This window comes from Delphinus delphis, chromosome 3, assembly GCF_949987515.2.
Source record: "Delphinus delphis chromosome 3, mDelDel1.2, whole genome shotgun sequence".
NCBI classification, from domain to species: Eukaryota; Metazoa; Chordata; class Mammalia; order Artiodactyla; family Delphinidae; genus Delphinus; species Delphinus delphis.
Genome location: NC_082685.1, coordinates 15874625 through 15895413, shown reverse-complemented (window position 1 = coordinate 15895413; position 20789 = coordinate 15874625). Strand labels below are relative to the sequence as shown.

The following is a 20789-nucleotide window of genomic DNA, read 5'->3' as shown; positions in this document are numbered from 1 at the left end:
TCAGTAGTTGTGGCTCACAGGCTCAGTAGTTGTGGCGCACGGGCTTAGTTACTCCGCGGCATGTGGGATCTTCCTGGACCAGGGCTCGAACCCGTGTTCCCTGCATTGGCAGGCAAATTCTTCACCACTGTGCCACCAGCGACATCCCTCAATTAACTAGATTTTTCTGATGCCCAACTTCCTCTATTCTTTCCCCTCCTTGTGTTCTTTTGACAATATTAAAATGCAACAAACGTTGTGCTCTAGACTCAGATCGTTCCAATCTGGCTTCTCCTCTCCTGTTGGCTTGGCAGGACACCACGTGTGTGGTGGCCCCGAGACAGCGCAAAGCTGTACTTCTGGCCTTTCCCTCTGTTGTGTAAATTGCTCCCCTCACTCGCCCCAATCAGGATCACCAAAGCTCTTCCTATGAATTTTCAAATATCAGAAAAGGCCCAGCTGAAAACTATTATCCTGAACATGGGAATCCCTGGTCAGAATTCAGGGGGTCTGTGAACCCAGATGGGGAAAATAACCTTTATTTTCACTAACTTCTAGCTGAAATTTAGCCATTCATCCCCTGATGAGTAGAGGTAGCAAAGCTCAGTGGTGTTAGCAGGACCGTTGCCTCGGTCCCAACAGAAACCACAGGTGTTTTCGTATCACATGACAGTTGTCTCAGACACCGCCCGACTTTCCAAATGGCTGTAACTTGAGTTTCACTGCCTGGTCTCGTGGTCTCGTTTCGTGAGGCAGTGAAGAAGCATATGTGCTGTATTTCACAATTACCGCAAACAATTGGGGTTTTTTCATGTTTTCTTTTCCCGAGCCCACCAGAGGGCGCCATCAAGGACCTGAGGGGGGGCCCCAGGGTGCGTGCGGTGGAGCCGCAACCAGAGCCCGGCCGGAGCCTGAACCTGAGCCAGGGCGGGGTCGCAGCTGCCGCGGCCCTGGGGGCACTGAGCGCTCTCCCGCCCGCACCCCGGCGAGGGACGCGTCCTACTGTCGGCCGGCGGCCGGCGTTGGCACGAGGCCCCTGCCCCACAGCTGAAGACGGATTCCACCGGGACCGGCACCCTGGGGCAGCGCGTGAGGCTGCCGATCAGGCGGCCGCAGAGTCCCGGGAGTGCGCGGGACCGGCAGTCGCCGCTGCCACCACCGCTGCTGCTGCTGCTGCTGCTGTCGGGACTGGTGCGGGAGGGCGTAGCAGGTAACCGGGCGGAGAGGTGTGGGAGCCGGGGCGGACCCCCAATCGTCCCCCAGCCTCGCGCCTGTGGCGGTGCTAGGGAGAGATCCACCAAGAACGCGGAAGCTATTCTGGGTTTTGGGGAGGGGGCCGGATGGTGAATCGGAGAGCTGATCCAAGATCGCAGGGGTCGCTGAGCCCCGGGCTAGGCAGGGCCCCTGTTTTGCCGCCTCCCATTTCAGACCCCTGATCGGACTGAGCGGTCAGGAGGGTGGGGACCCCGGGGACCCAGCCGACGCCACAGCTTCCTGGGGGTCCCTTGGCCTCTCTGGAGGACGCCGCTCGCGCTCACTTCCCAGGGCTGGGTCCTCCAGGAAGGCCCTGGGGAAGCTCCGTGGAGGCAGGAACCTGAGCGTCGCCTGCACAGCCTCCGCCTGCTAGCTCGGCGAGGCACCTGCCCATCGCTATAGGTCTCCCTGGCTCCTTGGCGAGGTTCCCTCGGGTTGCCCGGGCAACCCCTTGTTGAGGTGGCGGGTGATGCGGAGCAACAAGGGTTTTTCTGACCTAGCGGGGAATTTCCATCCTTTAGCCATTTCCGTTCTGCGCGCAAAACTGCTGGGCCGGACCTCCCCCGGGATTCCCGACCGCTACCACCGAGCACCGCCCACCCTGACCGCACACATGCCCGAAAGTTTATTAGCACAGGCGGGAAGTGTCCACCATCATGGCAGTAATAATAGCTGATGTCCTTTATTCCAGGCTCTGTTCCAAGGGCTTCACGTCCAAGAAGCCATTTCGGCTCTTAGAACACACAAAATTTACAATTTACAGATTTAAAATAGGGCCCAGAGTGGGCGCTAGGTGGCAGCACTGGGATCCAGAGTCGGAGTTCTTAGATTTTTTTGTGCTTGGACCCTGTCTCAGAATGTTTTTAACACAAAAAATGACATACATAGGATTCCAAAGGAACCCAGTTATGTTTTTATAAAGCTACTAAAAAATTTAAATAGAAATATAAGTTTGTGATATGTAATATATGTGCTTCTAAGTTAGTACATTAAAGAATGCATTAGATAGCAACAATTCCCAGAATTTGGAAGTAGTGAGGGTAAAGCATATTTCCAGGTGTCTGCAACAACGGTCACGTGATTCGAAAACATCTGTGGCTTCTATCAGAGACCAAAGCACAGGTTCTGCAAATCCTGCTGAGCTCTGTTACCTCCATTCAGCATGGGAGAAAGGCCAAACTTCAGCTAGAGGTTAGTGAAAATAAAGAGGTTATTTTTTCCCTCCAAGTTGAGGCTCCTGAACGCAATAGGATGCATCTCCAGGAGGATTCAGCCCTCAGCTCCCCATGGGAAACACTTGAAGGAGAATCACCCTGGATGTCTGGGCAGGAGATCAGGGGAGAGAATGGAGCCAGGGATGGGGACGAGTTTGGCCAGTGTCCCTGAAACAGGGACCCCAGGGGAGTGGGGCTGTGAACCTGAAAACCAGGACTGGTTACACTGTGTCTCTGGGCCAAGACTGTAACCAGCCCTGGTTCTCAGGTTCACACAGCCCCTGAGGATCCTTCTTACAGCTCCCCCCAGGGGTGATACAGGGGCGCATAGGCGATTCCAGTTCTGCGTGGCAGGGATGGTCATGGGTGTGTGTGCATAGACCCTGTAGCCTTGTGAGGGGAATGGTCAAGGCTGGCCCAGGGGGACAGGTCCCCAAGCCAAGGAGGAGGGAAGGAATGGAGGGTGACCCTGGTGCGTACCAAACTGTAGGAAAGAGATGGCACATGGCAGGGAGGTAGCTAGGCATCTCCAGCAAGGCCCCTCAAACACTCCTGGGTGCCAGGCTTTCCCTGCAGGAGGTGGGGAATGAAGAAGTGGATTTCAAGGGGCAGATGTCATGAGTCATGCAGCAGGGAGTTCTAAGCCTCATAGCAGCTTAGAATTGAATCCTATGACAAGGATTCAATTATTATCCCCATGGTAAAGATAGGGACCCTGAGGCTCAGAGACGTTAACTGGCTACCCAGGGTCTCCCAGAGTCTCACGGCTCGTTAGAATTTGGGTTCCAGGCTGGCTCTGGAGCCCATGCTGCCTCAGGCAGAAGCTGAGGCAGGGAGTCCTGGCCCGGTGAGAGGAGATGGCAGAACTAATCCGTGGCCCTTGGGATCAAAGCTGTGAGAGACAGATTAAGTAGAGATAAATGATTACAAAGCTGGTTACTACAGCAAAGCTGGAATTAGGGCCTGGGGAGTCGGGGTGAGAGCAGGGTAAGGGCCGTACTCTTGGGTATCTGGCCTGGGCAACCAGGGGGCACTGAGACAGGAGCAGCATCAAGGGCAGGCTAGGGGAGGGACTGCAGAGGCCAGTCCTATAGAACTTCAAGGGCCATGACCACTGAGACTGCTTCTGGTCTCCCTCTTCCCTTTTCCACCCTCCTCCTCATGTGACTCTGCGTGCCCTTGTTACTCTGCCTCCCCCTTCCTGCACTCCATCTCAGGTTCATCCAAGCCAGGGATTCAGGGTCCCCTCCCTGCTGTCCACAGCCACACCCTTTCTGTGGCCCAGACCTTGCCCTTGAACTCCAGCCCATAGGACCTGACCCAATTTGGCCTCAAGGAGAAACTGAGGCACGAAGAGGCAATCTAGCCCTTTTTTTTCCTCCCCAGACTCATCTCTTGCATTTGTAGTCGTCCCTTGACCTTGGTTTTCCTGAACACACCACACTCTTTTTCATTCCAGGCATTCCCATGTGCTAGTGCTTTTGCCTAGAGCAGTTCTCAAACCTTAGAATCACCCAGAGGACTTGCTGAACTACAGAAAGCTAGGACCCACCCCCAGAGCTTCTGACTCAGTAGGGCTGGGGCCCAAGAATTTGCATTTCCCCGGGCGAGGCTGATGCAGCAAGTTCTGAAACTACACTAGACTCACACGAGCCCAACATTTCCTTCCCTCCTCACGCACCCTACTGCCAGGTAACTCACACTGGTGAGGTCTCCTCCAGGTTTCAGCCTACAAGACCCCTGACCTCGGCACCCTCCTGCCCCAGGATGCCCCCGGCACCTGGTACTTCTGCTCCCCGACACTTGTCAGCCCCCACTGGCCTTAGTGGATCTGCTTGTGTAATTGCTCGATTGTCCCCTTCCCTGCCAGACCTGAGCTCCCTGGGGGCTATGTCTGTCTCTCTGTCCCCACACACACCCCCACCTGGCTCAGTGCCTGGCTTGTAGTAGGTGCTCAATAGATGTTTGTCAAATGAGTAATATTGCAAGCGGAGAGAGGTCAGGGCTGGCACAGCTGAGCAGGTGGGCAGGGCAGAGCCAGGAGGACCTGGGCAGCACATGAGAATCACCTGGGAGTTTTCAATGCCCGCCAGTGTGCAGCCCTCCCTTACCCCCAAATCTACTAAATCCATATCAATGGCAGGATAGTCAAAGCAGCGTTGGGCAGCCGGATGGAGAACCTCTAGCAAAGCCCAGTCCTGGTTTCCCTCCTCTCTAAGTGGGAACAATCAAGACCTGCCTCACAGGAATGCAGGGAAAACACCACGAATCAATACTTGTAGAGCTCAGGAACCACGCCTGGCACCGAGGCCCAGACCTCAGCCCTGCTGGCTTTGTGCCTGGGTGCTGGGGGGAGCTTCCAGCCACTCCTGTGGCAAAGGCCCCACATCCCTCTTCCCTTTCAACGTGCCTCTCATCGTCATTCCATACTATCTCTCCCAGCAGACACAAGGATGCGTAGAATGTTTATACCTTGAGATTCATACTTCCCTTTTCCGTTTCTCCCTTGCAGAGAGTCCCTGGGGGCTGCCCTTGGTGGCCGATAGCCCGGCGGCCAGGGCAGAGGTGGTGATGGCAGAACTGGCAAACCTGAAGTTGGAAAAGAAGCCATGGCCTACAGGTAAGATCGTGCCTATCTGCTGAACAAGGGGTAGGATGGTGGAGGCCAGGAGCCCCCAGTCTGCAGGAGGCCGTGTGCACAGTCTTGGAATCTGGTATACTGTCTTAGGGTGGGGGAACTCTGCCAGGGTAGAGGACACAGAGGCCAGAGCATTTGGAGGGTGTCCCAGGGGATGAGACCTGACCTCCAGTGAGCTGGCCCCTCACTCAGTCATCTTTCCCCACCCCCGACTCCAGCTCTCTCCTTCCCACGGCCACCTCTCCCTTCGGAATAGGAAAGCTCTAAGACTAAGAAGATGAGGTCTCCATGCCTGTACTTCTTCCTTATTTTCATTATCTCACCGAATGCTCTAGCACTCTGGAGCAGGTCAGTTAATTGCACCCACTTACAGATGAGGACACCAAGGCTTGGAGCTGTGAAATAACTTCCTCAAGGCCACGCAGCTAGGAACTGGCAGTGCTACGTGGATTGTGGGGGAAGTGAGGCAGATGCACAAAAGTCTCCTGGGCAGAGTGGGAAAGGGGCTGGCCTCCTCCCTCCTCCACCACAGTCAGAGAAGGTAAAAGGCTGGGCCAAAGCGGGTGCAGGACTGCTCCTTGTTGGGGGCTGGCCACATGGCCCAGTGACCAGGAAGTGGCAGTGGAGGGGGTCGGGGGTGGGAAGCTGATGATACAAACAGGCCCTGAAGCAATGATGGGCATGTAGCCACTTCCTTAGGCCATGTCACAGCAGGAGCAGATCCCCCTGGACGCCTGCTGTGTGTCCCCCACTTCCTCCTGCCATGGTCCCACAGTGCGTGGCACTGACCCCCCAGCCTGGCAGGTGGTATCACCTCCAAAGCCAGGAGATGGCCTCCTTCGGCTTCTTTTGCCACACTCTGCAGCCCAAGGCATGATGATCCCTCCTGGGCCCAGTTAGCAAGTGGGAGTCTAGTCCCAGCTGAGACGGTCCTCCTGGGGAAAAGATGGGAATGGCAGGATGTGAGCCCCTGCAGAGAGCCAGCTGGGCTCTCAAGACCATCTGGCAGGCAGAGCAGAGAGCAGTGGGATTTTCAGAGAGGAAGGGATGGCAGGCGCCTCCCTGGATACATGGGAGGTGGTACCTGGAAGTCAGCTGAGGGGGTCACAATCATGAACTTGCCCTAAAAGCAGGTCCTTGACTCTCAGGATGGGTACCAGATGCCAGGACGTAGGCCATGGTGAAGCAGTCCAGGGCAGAGCAGATGCCAGGAACCAGAGCCCTCGTGGCAGGGAGGGCTAGGCCAGAGGGCTATATCCAGGCCATTCCAGACACCATCTGGACAAGCCTGGGAAGGATTCAGAATTCAGCCCCTTCTTTCACCCCTACACCTACTACACTGAATCACACCATTTTATTTTTCCCCTGCATTCTTGCAGCAGCCTCAGAACACCCCAAGCATGCTCCTGCCTCAGGACCTTTGCACTGACATTCCCCTCTGCAGACCTGGAATTCTGTCTCCCAGATCTTTACATGCTGGTTCCTTGAGTTCTTTAATAGTTTCCTTTCTGGGAAGGGCTTCCCTGCCCATTCTATCTAAAATTTTCAACTCCTCCGCTGATATTTTGTATATCTCTGCTTTATTTTTTTCCCTCAGCACTTATCACTATCCAGCCTACCATACATTTTACTCCTTTATCTTGCTTATCCTACAGTCATGTAAGCTTGCTGACAGCCCGCACTTGGGGCTCTTTGGGTTACCCCAGCATCCCCAGGGCCTCGGAGATAGCCAAACTGTAGGTGCTCAGAAGGTACTTGCTGAGTGGGGCGGCAGGGTGGGCCCTGCTGGGCCATATGATCTAGGCTGCCAGGATGAGCAGAGCTGAGCCATCTTAAATTGCAGCCAGGATGGTGTCTTGGGAGGGCAGAGAGTGGAGAGATGCCATGGGGAGGGGCCTTCTCATGTGTCCCCAGCCACTCAGTGTCACCCAGAAGTGGGTTCACTAAAGGGTGGGTGCAAGCCAAGGATCACCTGGAGAATCTGGGTGCGCAGTCTGTTCCTGCCTTTCACTACTGGTGTGAGCTTTGCAGGTGGCTTTGCCTCCCTGTGGCTCAGTTTCCCCATTTGTCCTAGATAGGTACAATAGTACCCTCCTGATAAAGTTGTTATGAGGATGACCTGGCCAACATCTTATAAAGTGCTCAGGACAGGGCCAGCCCCTAAGTGCTTTAAAAGTGTTTCGTAAATTTTAAAAAATATATATATATATATTGATCGACTTCCCTTCATTTTAACCAAAAATAACTGGCCACTAAAGCAGCTAACATTAATAAATAGTAACATTACATAGTAAGCAAGGTCGTGCACCTGCCCTAACAGAACGACCAGGTGTGTGTTGCTCCCTTTCCCACCAGGCCTGACCTCAGGATTGCTTGCTCTTTCCTGCATTTTCTGCACCTGGGGAAGAGCACATCCGTCCCTTCATGGCCTCTTTGCTTAGGTGATGGGAGCACCAGGGTTCCTGGGCCTCTACTTCTGTGTCCCTCAGTCTTTGGCACAGCTTTCAGAGGATGTCCTTGCTCCCAGATGGTGCATTCTCCTCCCTCTCTCTCTCCCTCCCCCCTCCACTACCCTCCCCCGGCCCCGGGACTCACTGGCCACCAAACTCTCAGGACCTAATGGGCTTCAGTCGAATACTGTTTCCTGTAGCTGCTGTAACAGATGACCACAGCTTGGGGGCTACAAGCTACACATTTCTTCTATTTCAGTTCTGGAGGTCAGAAGTCCAAAATGGGTTTCACTGGGCTGAAATCAAGGTGTTGGCAGGGCCGGCTCCCTAAAGAGGCTGTAACGGAGAATCTGTTTCCTTGCCTCTTCCAGCTTCTAGAGCTGCATTTCTTGGCACGTGGTGCCTTCCTGCATCTTTCTCTTCTCCATCTTCACATCACCTTCTCCTCTGACGTCATGGACTCTCCCTCCGCCTCCCTCTTCTAAGGACACATTAGGGCCCGCCTAGACAATCCAGGATAATCTCTCCATCTCAAGATCCTTAATTTCATCTGCAAAACTCCTGGTACCATATAAGGTAACATTCAAAGGTTCCAGGGATATCTTGGGGGGCCATTATTCAGCCTACCACACTATGCTTCCTGAGCTGTGGAGACAGAGGCAGGACAGGAAGCCCAGCTGGCATGGCTTCCTCACCACCCAGGAGGCCAGCAGCTACCCAAAGACACAGGATCTTTGCCCTCCCTCACTTCCAGGGCAGGTAGAGCTGCTGCAGATCAGAGCCAAGGAGTGGGTGGGTCACCTTGACACAGAGAAACCGTAGCCTCTGTTCTCCCCAACGCCTTTGTGCCTGTTCACAGCTGCCAGCACAGGAGCACACCACACTGATCTTAACTCAATGGTGTGCAAGCAAACAGCACCGTGAGAGAGACTCCAGGCATTTCCCAGGACGCCCACACCAGCCCAGACCCGATGTTAACCCTTCACTCAAACACTCTTAACATGGACCCCTCTTGCCTCCCAGAAGGAGGTTTCTCCAGCCGTGAGAAGAGAACACCTCTTTCCTCAGCTTAGAAAAAGGCAGCGAACTCAGGGGAGAGAATCTGGGCTGCCCTCTTTCTAGTGCATGCCTTTGAGTGCTATACGTGGCCTCCCCTGGACCTCGGTTCCTTTATCTGTAAAATGGGGCCAACCACACTGACCTCTTAGGTTTATTGTAAAGATCAACTGAGATAGTGAGTGAGGAGCCGTTAAACCAGTGCACACAGTGGTCATTCCCAAAATGGCAGCTGTGATTATTGTCACTGCGATTCATGTTCTTATTTTTTGTCCAGTTCAACAAAGGCCAGAAGTAAGTGCTCACTGTGTGCCAGCTGTGCTGCTAGGCCCTGGGGAAACAGCGATGACAGAGTCAGATGTATTGCCCACCCTCATGGAGTCCACAGTTTCACAGGGAGCACAGGACACTATTGAGACCCCTCTGAGGGACATCAGGCTGAAATCAGGAGGACTTCCTGGAGGAGGGGACACCTTACTGCAACCTGAGGAATGAGGAAACTGGCTGAGAGAAAACAGAGAGGGGAGTGCCCAGGGCAGAAGAAACAGCAGGTGCAGAGGGCCTGGGCGGAGTTCGGTGTGGCCTGAAATAGCAAGAAGGCAGTAAAAAAAAAGAGCTGTGAGTGGGGAGATGTGTTTGACTTCTCCTTTCTCACTTGAATGTTCAACCATTGAGCACCTACTGTGTGCCAGAAGCTAATCTAGGTGCTGGGGAAACAGAACAATCCATACAGGAATCGCTGCCCTTAGGGAGCTGACGTGGCAGAGGAGAGACAGACCATTAACAAGACAAACAAAGTGCATATTCTCTAGGAAGTGTAGTGCTATGGAGAAAAATAACAGAGACAGGAGTGTTGAGGGATAAAAACTTCTGAGCAAGAAGTTTTTTAAAAATTAGGTAAGAGAGTAAGCCAGGGATATCTCTGAGAAATGTGGCCTGAGTTTCTTAAGATACAGCATTTGTTTTAATAGCTTGAGTCAGGACTGGCTGCTAAGTAGATTTCATCTCCAGCACCAAGTTTAATTGATGAGTTGGCGCTTTTGGAGACATAGTAGAGGGGCAGCATTTGGACTCAAAGAGAAAAGAGATTGACTAGTAACGTCTGCTGTGGGAGCAGGAGGGAGTGGGGAATGGAGTCAAGATGCCACCAGCTTGGCGGCAGTGATTCAAGGTAAGAATGATGGCCAACCTTTCCCAGGTATGTCTGGGCAATGAATAATTCCACATAAATTAAGCTTCCAAACAACCAACTCTTAAAAAGAAATCTTTTTAATTTGAAATGGGAAACCAGAAAATCATACTTATTAGAGATGAGTATAAAGTATGAGTAAGTAGGCCCTGAGTGAAGAGCTGAGAAACTTTCTGGGAAGGAAATCCATAAGCCTTAATGCATGAACTTTGTTCTCAGTGTTTGACTGATTCTGTCTATATTTAAACTCTTTGGATGCCCTTATTTTTTCCACTGAAATTCCCAGTTCTTGCTGATAACGAATTCTCTGGATACGTTTCCACTGCCAACCCTACCCAGCACACTGACCACCCTCCCCCGACCCCCACCCAGTGCAGACCCAGGCAGTCCATGTGAGCCTGAGACCAGCCTGTGTTTCCACAGGGACACACTCGCTCCACTACTACTACCTGACCCTATCAGAGCCAGGCCCAAGCCTCCCTAAGTTTCTGGCTGTAGGCTACGTGGACGACCAGCCCTTCATCCGGTTTGACAGTCGTGTGGGCAAGGCTGAGCCCCAGGCCCCGTGGATGACGCCGATGGATGCCCAGTACTGGGAGACGGAGACCAGGAAGCAGGAGAAATGGGCGGAGGTGCAGCAGGTGGAGATGTGGACGGTGATGGGCTACCACAACCACAGCAGCGGTGCGTTGGGTGGACTCCCCATGCTTCACGCTCTGCACACTGACCCTCGAGGCAGCCATGCCCGTCATAGGGTGTGGGACAAGCTTCTGATACTTGGCTCTTCTCAGTCTCCTTCCCCCACAGCCAAGCAGGGGCCTCAGGGCCTCAGAATCAGGGCTTCAGCAGCCAGCCCACAGGCCAGTGCAGCAGGCCTCCACAGGAGCAGAGGGCCCATGATAGCTCCCCCTCTCCCCTTGGCTACCCAGGGTTCTGGACCTCAGCAGACTGGGAGAGGCTTTTACCTGCCTCACGCACCACCCTCAAATCACGCCTTCCCACCCAGGTCCTCAAGATGCCATCTCAGCTTCCCCATCTCAGCAGCAGCGAGCTTACAGCTACCACCAAGGCTGCTGCTAATTCTCCATAAAGTGCTTATGGAGCACAGCTCGTTCACACAATACCCTCCTGCTCTGTGGCCAGACACACCCAAATGACCAAACTAAAAGCCTCGGGTCCCCAGAGGCCTCAGAAAGAGTAGATATAGGGCTTCCCTGGTGGCGCAGTGGTTGAGAGTCCGCCTGCCGATGCAGGGGACACGGGTTCGTGCCCCGGTCTGGGAAGATCCCACATGCCGCGGAGCGGCTGGGCCCGTGAGCCATGGCCGCTGAGCCTGCGCGTCCGGAGCCTGTGCTCTGCAACGGAAGAGGCCATAGCAGTGAGAGGGCTGCGTATCGCAAAAAAAATAGAGTAGATATAAAGGACTGAGCCTGGGAAGGGCTGTGCACCAGCCCAGGGCCCCCGGGATAAGCATGGCATGACGTAGTCTTAGCACTGAGGACATTATACACCCATAAGTAGTGTGGGATATGAAATAAGGATGTGTCTAAATATGAACTTGAGTGTTCATCCCACATGAGAGGCCCAGCAGGTTTCTCAGCCCAGGCTGCTTATCAAAATTACTTGGGAGATTTTTTTTAATAAACTTATTTATTTTATTTATTTATTTTTGGCTGCATTGGGTCTTCGTTGCTGCACACGGGCTTTCTTTAGTTGTGGCGAGTGGGGGCTACTCTTCGCTGCAGTGCGCGGGCTTCTCACTGCGGTGGCTTCTCTTGTTGCAGAGCACGGGCTCTAGGCGCACAGGTTTCAGTAGTTGTGGCTCACGGGCTCTGGAGTGCAGGCTCAATAGTTGTGGTGCACGGGCTTAGTTGCTCCATGGCATGTGGGATCTTCCCAGACCAGGGCTAGAGCCCGTGTCCCCTGCATTGGCAGACGGACTTTTAACCACTGCGCCACAGGGAAGCCCCAGTTTTTGTTTTTGTTTTTTAAATGCTTGACACCCTGTCCCTCCACCCTTTGGAGTCCCCTCTGGGTGGTGGGCTTCTCCGTGCCTCTCAGGGACTTGACACCCCCGGCCACCACTAACCAAAGTCTTCTTACCTGCACACACAGGGATGCACAGCACTCAGCGCATGTTCGGCTGTGAGATCCAGGAAGACGGCCGCTACAGGGGCTTCTGGCAGTTTGGCTACGATGGGCAGGACCACCTGTCGCTGGACCTGGAAACCCTGAGCTGGGTGTCAGCTGAGCCCGTGGCCATGCGGACCAAGCACTGGTGGGAGACAGAGCGCTGCTACGCAGAGTACGACAAGGCCTACCTGGAAGGCCCCTGCCTTGCCTCTCTGCACAGATACCTGGAGCTGGGAGGCCAGAGATTCAGCCGGAGAGGTAAGGCCCACCCTGTGGCAATGCAGAATGGCCCCATGCTCCCATTGTCGAGAGCCATCCCATTTGACAGAGAAGCCTTTGCGGGGGGAGGGGGGTGAGGAAGCAGGCAGTGTCCCCCTGGCTCAGACAAGCCCACTAGGACCCAGAAAGATGGCCAGCTAGCCAACAGCTTTTTCCTGCAGAGGAGGAAGAAAGCCCAGACCACAGGCCTTCAAGTGAGGTGGAGTGGGGAGTTGTGGAGCCTCCCCTGTCCCAGTGTGGTCTTGGAGAATAAACCCCCTTTTTCTGGGCCTCATTTTGTTCATCTACAGAGCGAGTGGGTTAAACTAGGTGCTCATAAAATCCTTTTGGGGTTTAACATCCTTTGGCTCTGCTCCTTGGGAAACAGACCCCAGGCCCCAGGGTCTGCATCCCTCACCACTTCCTGGACCACTGGGGACTGCCAGGGAAACTGAAGCCCTCTGCCCCTCTCCTCCCTCGTACCCCTCATGCTAAACATGCTCCCCGGACTCCAGGTGCATCGCAAACTTCTCCTGAACCCAGTCAGCAGGGCTGGAGACACAAGGGCTGGGATGGACACTAGGGAAGGTGGGTGCTTTGGGGTGCCGAGGGTGAAAGCCTCGCGGCTGTGGTGGTCAGGGAAGCTGCTGGGGGTGGGGCTGATCAGAGCACCCAGCACACCGTGATGTCTGGTGATTGAGCAGTGGGATGTGAATCAGTTGAGGTAATGGGGAGGATATTCCTCAAAGGGAGGCCAGGACAGGTAACATCAGGAGCAGAAGATGTGATTATGAGAGCAGAGCGTGGTGGTTCAGGGCTCAGGCACTGGAGCCTAGCCTCTAGATACACAGCTCAGCTCCAGGATTTGCTGGCTGTGTGACCTTGGGCAAGTTACTTGCCCTCTCTGTGCCTCAGTTTCCTCATCAGTATCATGAGGGTGGCAATAATACCTGCTGCCTCCCCAAAGCAAACATATTGGTGTGCGTTAAGTAAGTAGTGTGGAACTCTCATTCAGCACCAGGTGTTGTCTTCTGTCCTTCACCTGGTAGATTAGTCAGGATTCTCCACAGAAACAGAACCCACAGGATGCATAGAGAGAGGAAAAAAGAGATGTGTTCTAAGGAGTTGGGTCACATGACTATGGAGGTAGAGAAGTTCCAAGATCTGCGGTCAGGAAGCTGGAGCCCCAGGAAGAGCTGATGTTGCAGTTCCAGTCTGAGACCAAAGGCCTGAGAACCGGGAGAACCAATGTGTAGTTCCAGTCCGAATGCTGGAAAGTTCGAGACCCAAGAAGAGTCAGTGTTTCTTTCTTTTTTTTTTTTTTTTTGCGGTACGCGGGCCTCTCACTGTTGTGGCCTCTCCCGTTGCGGAGCTCAGGCTCCAGACGCGCAGGCTCAGCAGCCATGGCTCACGGGCCCAGCCGCTCTGCGGCATGTGGGATCTTCCCGGACCGGGGCACGAACCCACGTCCCCGGCATCGGCAGGCGGACTCTCAACCACTGCGCCACCAGGGAAGCCCAGTGTTTCATTTTTTGAGTCTCAAGGCAGGAGAGACCCGTGTTCCAGCTCAGTAGTAAGGCTAGAGGAGCTCCCTATTACTCAGCCTCCTTGTCCCGTTCAGATCTTCAGCTCAGTGAATGGGCTCACGCACACTGCAGAAGGCAATCTGCTTTACTGAGTCCACTGATTCAAATGTTAATACCACCCAGAAACACCATCACACACCCAGAAAGATGTTTGACCAAATGCTTGGGCATCCCGTGGACCAGGGAAGTGGATACAGAAAATGAACTATCACCCCTGAATTACGTCATTTGGAACTCGAACTCTGAGCGGAAGGAATGATGAAGGAAGGCCCTGAGCGCTGGCAGAGGGCTGTGGACCAGAGTCAGACTGGGCTTCATGGCCAGGATGTCCAGCTCCGGAGCCCACAGTCATAACCATTCTCATTATAGGGTCAGAGAAGTATCATCCTTCTTGCCCTCACTTAACAAAGTCTTATTAGGCACCTCCTGTATGCAGGAAGTCACAGGGGGAAGTATGTCAAGCCTCTGAGAAAACCCTAGAGTCTCTGTAGGGAGAAGGGGGAGGGTCAGTCTAGGGCCCAACAGCCCCACCCAGGACCCTCCTTGGAGGTTGGGGGCAGGGGGTCATATCCCCCTCATGGAAGTTCCCGGGACAGTGCCCTTCTGGAATGGTGGGCAGTGGGTTGTCCCTGCTTGCAGCAGTAATTGGGTGCCTTCCCCGGAGAGAGACCCTGTCCCTATTTCCTTGTCCTCCACCCTGGAGGATGCGGGAGGAGCCCGGGATTAAGCATGAGGGATGGGCAGAGCGCAGGCACTCAGCAGCCTTCCTCGCTCCCCCTCTCCCTGCAGAGCCACCCACAGTGCGGATAACAGAGCACTCGGCCAAGGATGGCGGCACCATCCTGAGGTGCTGGGCCCTGGGCTTCTATCCACACAACATCTTGCTGAGCTGGTGGCTGGGGGAGAAGGAACTGGACTCCGAGTGTGCGGAGACACGCCCCAGTGGGGACGGCACCTATCAGACGTGGGCGGCTGTGTGGGTGCCGGCGGGGAAGAAGGCCCAGTACACCTGCCGCGTGCAGCACTCCAGCCTGAACCACACGCTCACTGTGTCCTGGGGTGAGGAGCTGGGGCTTGGCCTGGAGCGGGTGAGGAGGGGCTGGGGAGGGCCCAGGGCACCTGGAGACAGTCCCATGGACTGGGGGTGGGGGGGCCCCTTTTCTCTGTCTTTTCTTAGAGTCCTCTCATCCTGGACTTACTGCTGTGGTTATCTCCCTCATCCTGGTCTTGCTGGTGGTTGTTGGTGGTGTGACCTTGACCAAGTGCATTCAAGGTAGGTGGGGAAGAAACAAAGGAGTGGGAGGCCCTCTGGCTGGTCCAGCCTTATGGGGAAGAATGCTGTGCTCCCATCCCTGCAGCTAGAACTGTTCCCTCCTGGGGAGCAGCAACTACTGCTGAGGTCCTGCCCCCTGTCCCCCACCTGTGGAAAAGCCCAAACGTCCCCACCCCACAGCTGCACACCACCCCGAGAACCCTGCAGATCCCACAGTCAGGGGACACCACTGGGCCTGACTTTGGGAAGGGCCCAGAGCGGGAGCGGGAGGGAGAAGGTGGGGACACACCACCCACCTCCTCTCTTGTGTTCTCTTTCCCCACAGCCAGAAATAAGGAATCTTACGAGCAAGCCTCAGGTGACTGTGGGGTGGACCGGTTGGGGAGAGGAAGCCCCAGGTGTTCTCAAGCATGGCGGGGATGCCTTGGAACTCAGGATGGGGGCGGGGCATGGGGTGGGTGCTTTCCCTGGCCTCAGCCTCCTGCCCCATCCCACCATCCCGGAGCCGGGGTCACCTCCCTCCTTTCTCCCTGCAGGTGGAGAGGACCCCCATAATTCCCAAAGCCCAGCAAGAGCAGGGGCTACTCCACTCATCTGCTGACTGAAGGTCACCGTCACAGATCAAGGAGGTGTTTTGTGGGGTGTTTGGGGACCTGAAGGCCCCGGCACTGGCTGGCTGGTATGAAATCTGACTGTGAAGGGCCCACCCCACCCCGAAACTGAGGCGTCCTCACCCCTAACAGTCTTGTTACAAGTGGTCTGTGCCACTAGGATGGCTTTGCCATCTTCCTGAAGTCCTTTTAAAAGTCTAATTATTTCCTCTTCCGGGGACGGGGAGAAGGGCAGTAGTAATTCCTCAGATTGTTTTACACGTGACAGTTTGCAGAATGGTTTCATGTTAAGTGTAAATCCCACTTGAGCTTCTCAGGCACCCTGTGAGAGTTTGGCTATGTTATTCTCATTCCCACTTCCCGAACGTGAAAACCAAGGGTCTGGGCAGTCAGGGAAGAACCAGAACAATAGTCAAAGAGTTACAGGGGCATCATCCTTCATGCACCTGCTAGCGTCAGCAAGAAATGGCTGAATGCCTGCCTCATTTATAAGCGTGTTCTTTTATGTATGTCTGATCCGCTTTTGGGAAGATTCGAGTGTTGGGGCTGTGAGAGTGTAGGGGAGGCGGCAAGGGTGGGAACATGTGTATGTGAGGGTGTCTGGGTGTGTATGTGTGAGGGTGAGAGGATATAGGGTGTATGTGAGGGTGAGTGTGTATGTGGTGTGTGGGTGTCCTTGTGTATATGAGGAGAAGCTCAGAGAGGCAGGTGCCTGGGGGCCTGTTCGTTGGTCCCAGGCAGCTGGAGGATGAGAAACAACACAGGCCATATTTTCCATTATTTCCTGTCCTTTTGAATGATTTGAATTTTTGCAATAAGCACGTGTTACTGTTACAATAAGGGAAAGACCCCTTTTCGCTGTGTCCTGTGGAAATGCTTGTGAAGGATATGTCTGGAGAAGGCCCAGCCTCACCTTTGCATCTTCAGTGGACCAGAAACCCCATGTCTCCTCTGTGAACAAGAATCCAGTCTCACGGCCATTTGATGTGCTAAGGGGCTGGGACTCCAGAGCCCTGGCAGAGAGAGGGAGTGCTCACAAAGGACACAAGGCCAGACCCCTCCCAGGGCACCCTCTGCCTCCCCTTCAGCTGACCCCAAGGTGTGACAGAGCCTCCTGTGGGGACTTTTGAAACCTCCGTGTCTGCAGCCCTGGGAGGCTCCAAGCCTGAGGATGTGAACGACTGTAATACTAGAAAAAGATTCAGCCTGCCCTGGTGGCCTGCAGGACCTCAGCAGTGAGCTTGTAATTATCAGATTGTCCTGAAGACGTGTCTTAAATGTCTGTCTTTCTCAGTGATGTTGTCATGTTCCATATACGCTGAGCAAACCACATACTAAGCAGGGTTCTGAGCACTGTACTGTATACTAAGCTGTTTAATCCTCAAAGCACACCTGTGCGGGAGAATTAATACTCCTGTGCTGCAGGTGAGGAAACTGAGGCCCAGGGTCCCGCAGCTGGTTCATGCCAGAGCTGGGATGTGAGGCCAGGTAGTCTGGCCACTGCACCAAAAGTCTCAATGACAACTGTGCTGTTCTGTAAATAGGCAAGCAAGTATAGGTCTGCAATCCCTTATCTGCAATTCTGAAATCCAAAAAAAACGCCAAAAGCCAGAAGTTTCTTCCTAACTTTGTCATCATAACTTGACCTGGGGGACTTTCCTGGTGGTCCAGTGGTTAAGGATCTCCCTTCCAATGCAGGGGACATAGGCTCAATTCCCGGTCGGGGAACGAAGATCCCACATGCCGCGGGGCAACTAAGGCCATGAGCCACAACTACTGAGACCGTGTGCCACAATTAGAGAGCCTGTGCACCACAACTACTGAGTCTGCTCGCTCTGGAACCTGCCCACCACAACTAGAGAGAAGCCTGTGTGCCACGAGGAAAGATCCCGTGTGCCGCAACTAAGACCCAACGCAGCCAAAAATAAATAAATAAATATTAAACTAAAACTAAAAAAAAAAAAAAACTGACCTGGGAGAGAGGTGGGAGGAAAAACAAACAAAACAAAAAACCTTAAAGTGAAGTCAGGTTCTGTGCTTCCACTGCAGGGGGCGTGGGTTGGATCCCTGGTCGGGAAACTAAGATCCCATATGTCGTGCGGTGTGGCCCAAAAAAAAAGTGTTATTCATGCTCATTTATTCTTCTAGTGCGCCTTTTCACAATTTTCCACAGAAATATTGATCTGGGGGATTATGGGGCGTCACCCCAGACCCCTCTGGTAGTATTATGTAATATTCAGCATCCATACCTGGGTAGCTTTCTAAAGCCCAAAGAATTCTAAATTCTGAAATACATCTGGCCCTAAGGGTTTTGGGTAAGAGATTATGGACCTGTATTAATAAGGTTTTGCAGCAATAAACATGTTTTATTTTTACAGTTGTCTGACTGGTGAGACAAGTTAGGAAACAGGGCAGGTCTGGCCCCTACAGATAGGAGGCACAAGTGCCCAGGTGGACCCTCAAGGTTCCCTCAGCCCTGGATGCACTTAGGTCCTCCTGAGCAGAAGTGAAACGTTCTTCCCTGGGGAAGGGGTAGAGGCAGAGTGTGTCTGGGGAGAAGCAGATTGGAGGAGGCTTCTGGCCAGTCATTCTCTCTTTGAATTGGTACAGCTGTGTCATCTTTCTGTACCCTACACATATCGCCAAGGCTTCACGCTCCTCTACACACCTCCCAGACCCACCTCCTCAGCTTTGGTCCTGCCCAGCCAAGTGTAGACCTTAGACTGGCAATTTGCATGGCTTCTTTGACGCAAGGGCATTGAATATTCAGGGAGCCTTAGATAGAGGGTCCGGCTTCTATAAGTGCAAGCCCTGGGCAGAATGGGCCGGAAGTTCCCATCCAGTTCTGTGCTTCTCTGTGTCTAGGACCCTGAATACCTCTGGGGCCGTGGGATTATAGGACCATCCCTCCAGATGAGGAAAAGGGGCAGAGAGGCCATGGACTGGAACAGTCCCACAACAGCCCCTACAGGACAGTAGCAGGGCCCCAGGCACCTGCCACCCAAAGGCTACAGTCATTTCGCTCTTCCATTAGCCTCACTGGCTACTTGGTTTAGAAACTACCAGAGGGCAAAGGCCGAGCAGTCAATATCTGTCCTGGATATCCATCAGCAAACCCTAGTTTTTGCGCCTCGCAGCCTTTTCCTGCTGGCTTTCCTCACCCTCTGTCCACTCGGCCTCCTGCCTTCTCACCAGAACACGACATCTGCAAGAAGACCTGGAGCTCCGGGACCAGGGGACTGGTAGACGGAAGTGCCTGAGGTGAAGGGACAGCCGCTACGCCTACCCTGGCCTGGGGGCCCTTCCTCCCCCTCCCTGAGTCCTACTAACCCTTCCCTGCTGAAGCAGCCCTCACCGCAACTTCGCACCCCAGGCAGAACCTACCAGCCTTTATGCTGCCAATGGCGCCACCGTCGTGACGTTCAGGAAGTGTCTGCTCCATAGCTGGGTTATGAGCTCCTCGGCAACTGAGCAACTTCAACTTTATTTTGTTTTAATCATATTTCCCTTAGAGGCTAGTTCACTGTTTTGCCCATGGAACCATAAAATACATTTTAGGGGAAAGAACCAAAAAGTATATAAAAATAAAAAATAAAATAAGAGATTTAAGACCTAAAGGGACGCTAAAGCATCTCTAGGAGCCCCTGATAATTTGACACTCTCACTACCCCACCCCGTCATGCGACTCCCCTCTGCTGAGGTCTTGAGGCCTCTCACATTACAGTCCTTCCTGTCCAGGCTGTGAGCTCTCTCAGGTGTGTCTCTCTCTTACCTCCCAGCCCCTCCCCAACACAGATTGGTCTAAGTCTGGTGCACCTGCAAAAACGGAAGCAAAGGCAGATGCTTCAACTAGCACCCGCCAGCCAGGTAGGAGGTGAACCTAGGGGTCCTGAGTCTGATTCCACAGAGGAAGGAACAGGCCCAGAGAGCATGGCTGTTTCCCCTAACCCAGGCTTTACCCCACCCTCATTTTTGTTTCTCTGATTAGTAGCAGCTTGTCAGTGGTTTCAACCAAAGTCCGGGGCTATGGGCCCAACTGGACCAGCCCGGATGCCGGCCTCTCTCCTGGGTTCCTTCCGCAGCCACCCCTACCAGGTGAGAAACTTGTCAGCAGGGCACTGACTTTGCGTCCTGAGGGTACTGCCACAGACCTCTCCTGGGAACTGCTTCCCTCTGTCAGCCAGACCGGGCTGGCTGGGGCTCAGAATTGTGGGATCTCCACCCGAAGACCCACCCCTCGCTCACCCTGGGGGTAGAGTCCAGACTTCAAGGCCTCAGGCCACCCTGATATCCTCCGCACCCCCCTTTGCACAAATCTCACATGCTGACCACTCAACTGAGAAGTCCTGTCCCAAACCACAACTTTTCAGGGGCCACTATATTCAGAGCAGAATCTCTGGCTGCTCAGTGTGGCCTGGTGCTTTGTGATTATGTGTCAAATGAATGAAGGAATTCATGAATGAATAATAATGAATCATGGGTATTCAGTGAATGACATTAGAATCCAAACTCACCGAATGGCAAGCCTTTCTTACAAGCCATCTTCGATGCAGCCTCACTCCCCCGGTTACCCTCACTGTCCCAGCCATGCCTGCCCTCCCCCAAGGCCTTCCAGAACCCTGGAGACCTGGCCATCCCTGCCATGAGTACCATGATGAATAATGCAGGACGTATCCAGGGAGCCAGGGCCTGGCCAGATGGGAACATACGACAAAGGCCAACCGGAAGGCCCAGCCCTGGGCTGGTTGTTTTTTTCTCCTCTAATTTCCTAGCCCCTCCAGGCACCTTTGCTCCACAGTGACAGAGCCAGGACAGGGAAGAGACCCAGGAAGCCAGAGCTATCTGCACTGCAGCAGGGGCAGAGGAGAAGCTGGGCCTGAGTTTAAGGAAAAGCAAGGCTGACCCACTGGTCTTACTCACTCTGTCCAGCCAGGACCTCTGGAATCTGACTGGGAGGAGAGAGTGCTAGGATGCTGGGGACGAGCCCGCGTCTTGAACCCAGAGGGGAGAAACAAGCCAGAATTGTAACATCAGAAGGCATTCTGGAGGTCCTCCATTCCAGCCTCCTAGCACAGGGGTCAGTAAACTTTTCCTGTAAAGTGTCAGATAGTAGATATTTTGGACTTTTGTGGCCACATACAGTCTCTG

At 53.9% G+C, this 20789-nt stretch overlaps 1 protein-coding gene across 1 annotated transcript; it reads left to right on the top strand.

The window, feature by feature from the left end:
• Positions 1-1106: 1106 nt before the first annotated feature.
• LOC132422966 (H-2 class I histocompatibility antigen, Q10 alpha chain-like) lies at positions 1107-18542 on the top strand. Its single transcript, XM_069540560.1, has 9 exons — positions 1107-1189; positions 4960-5067; positions 10204-10464; positions 11896-12171; positions 14547-14816; positions 14935-15030; positions 15356-15388; positions 15567-15709; positions 17340-18542. The coding sequence occupies exons 2-8, from the start codon at positions 5019-5021 to the stop codon at positions 15629-15631; spliced, it is 1050 nt and encodes a 349-aa protein (XP_069396661.1). The 5' UTR covers positions 1107-1189; positions 4960-5018; the 3' UTR covers positions 15632-15709; positions 17340-18542.
• The last annotated feature ends 2247 nt before the right edge of the window (positions 18543-20789 follow it).

What these genes read in the sequence shown, in the direction of transcription:
- LOC132422966 (XM_069540560.1), top strand. Translation starts at nt 5,019, where the DNA reads ATGGCAGAACTGGCAAACCTGAAGTTGGAAAAGAAGCCATGGCCTACA. An exon ending in CTACCACAACCACAGCAGCG is followed by an intron (nt 10,465 to 11,895) that starts GTGCGTTGGGTG and finishes CTGCACACACAG; the next exon opens with GGATGCACAGCACTCAGCGC. An exon ending in CACGCTCACTGTGTCCTGGG is followed by an intron (nt 14,817 to 14,934) that starts GTGAGGAGCTGG and finishes GTCTTTTCTTAG; the next exon opens with AGTCCTCTCATCCTGGACTT.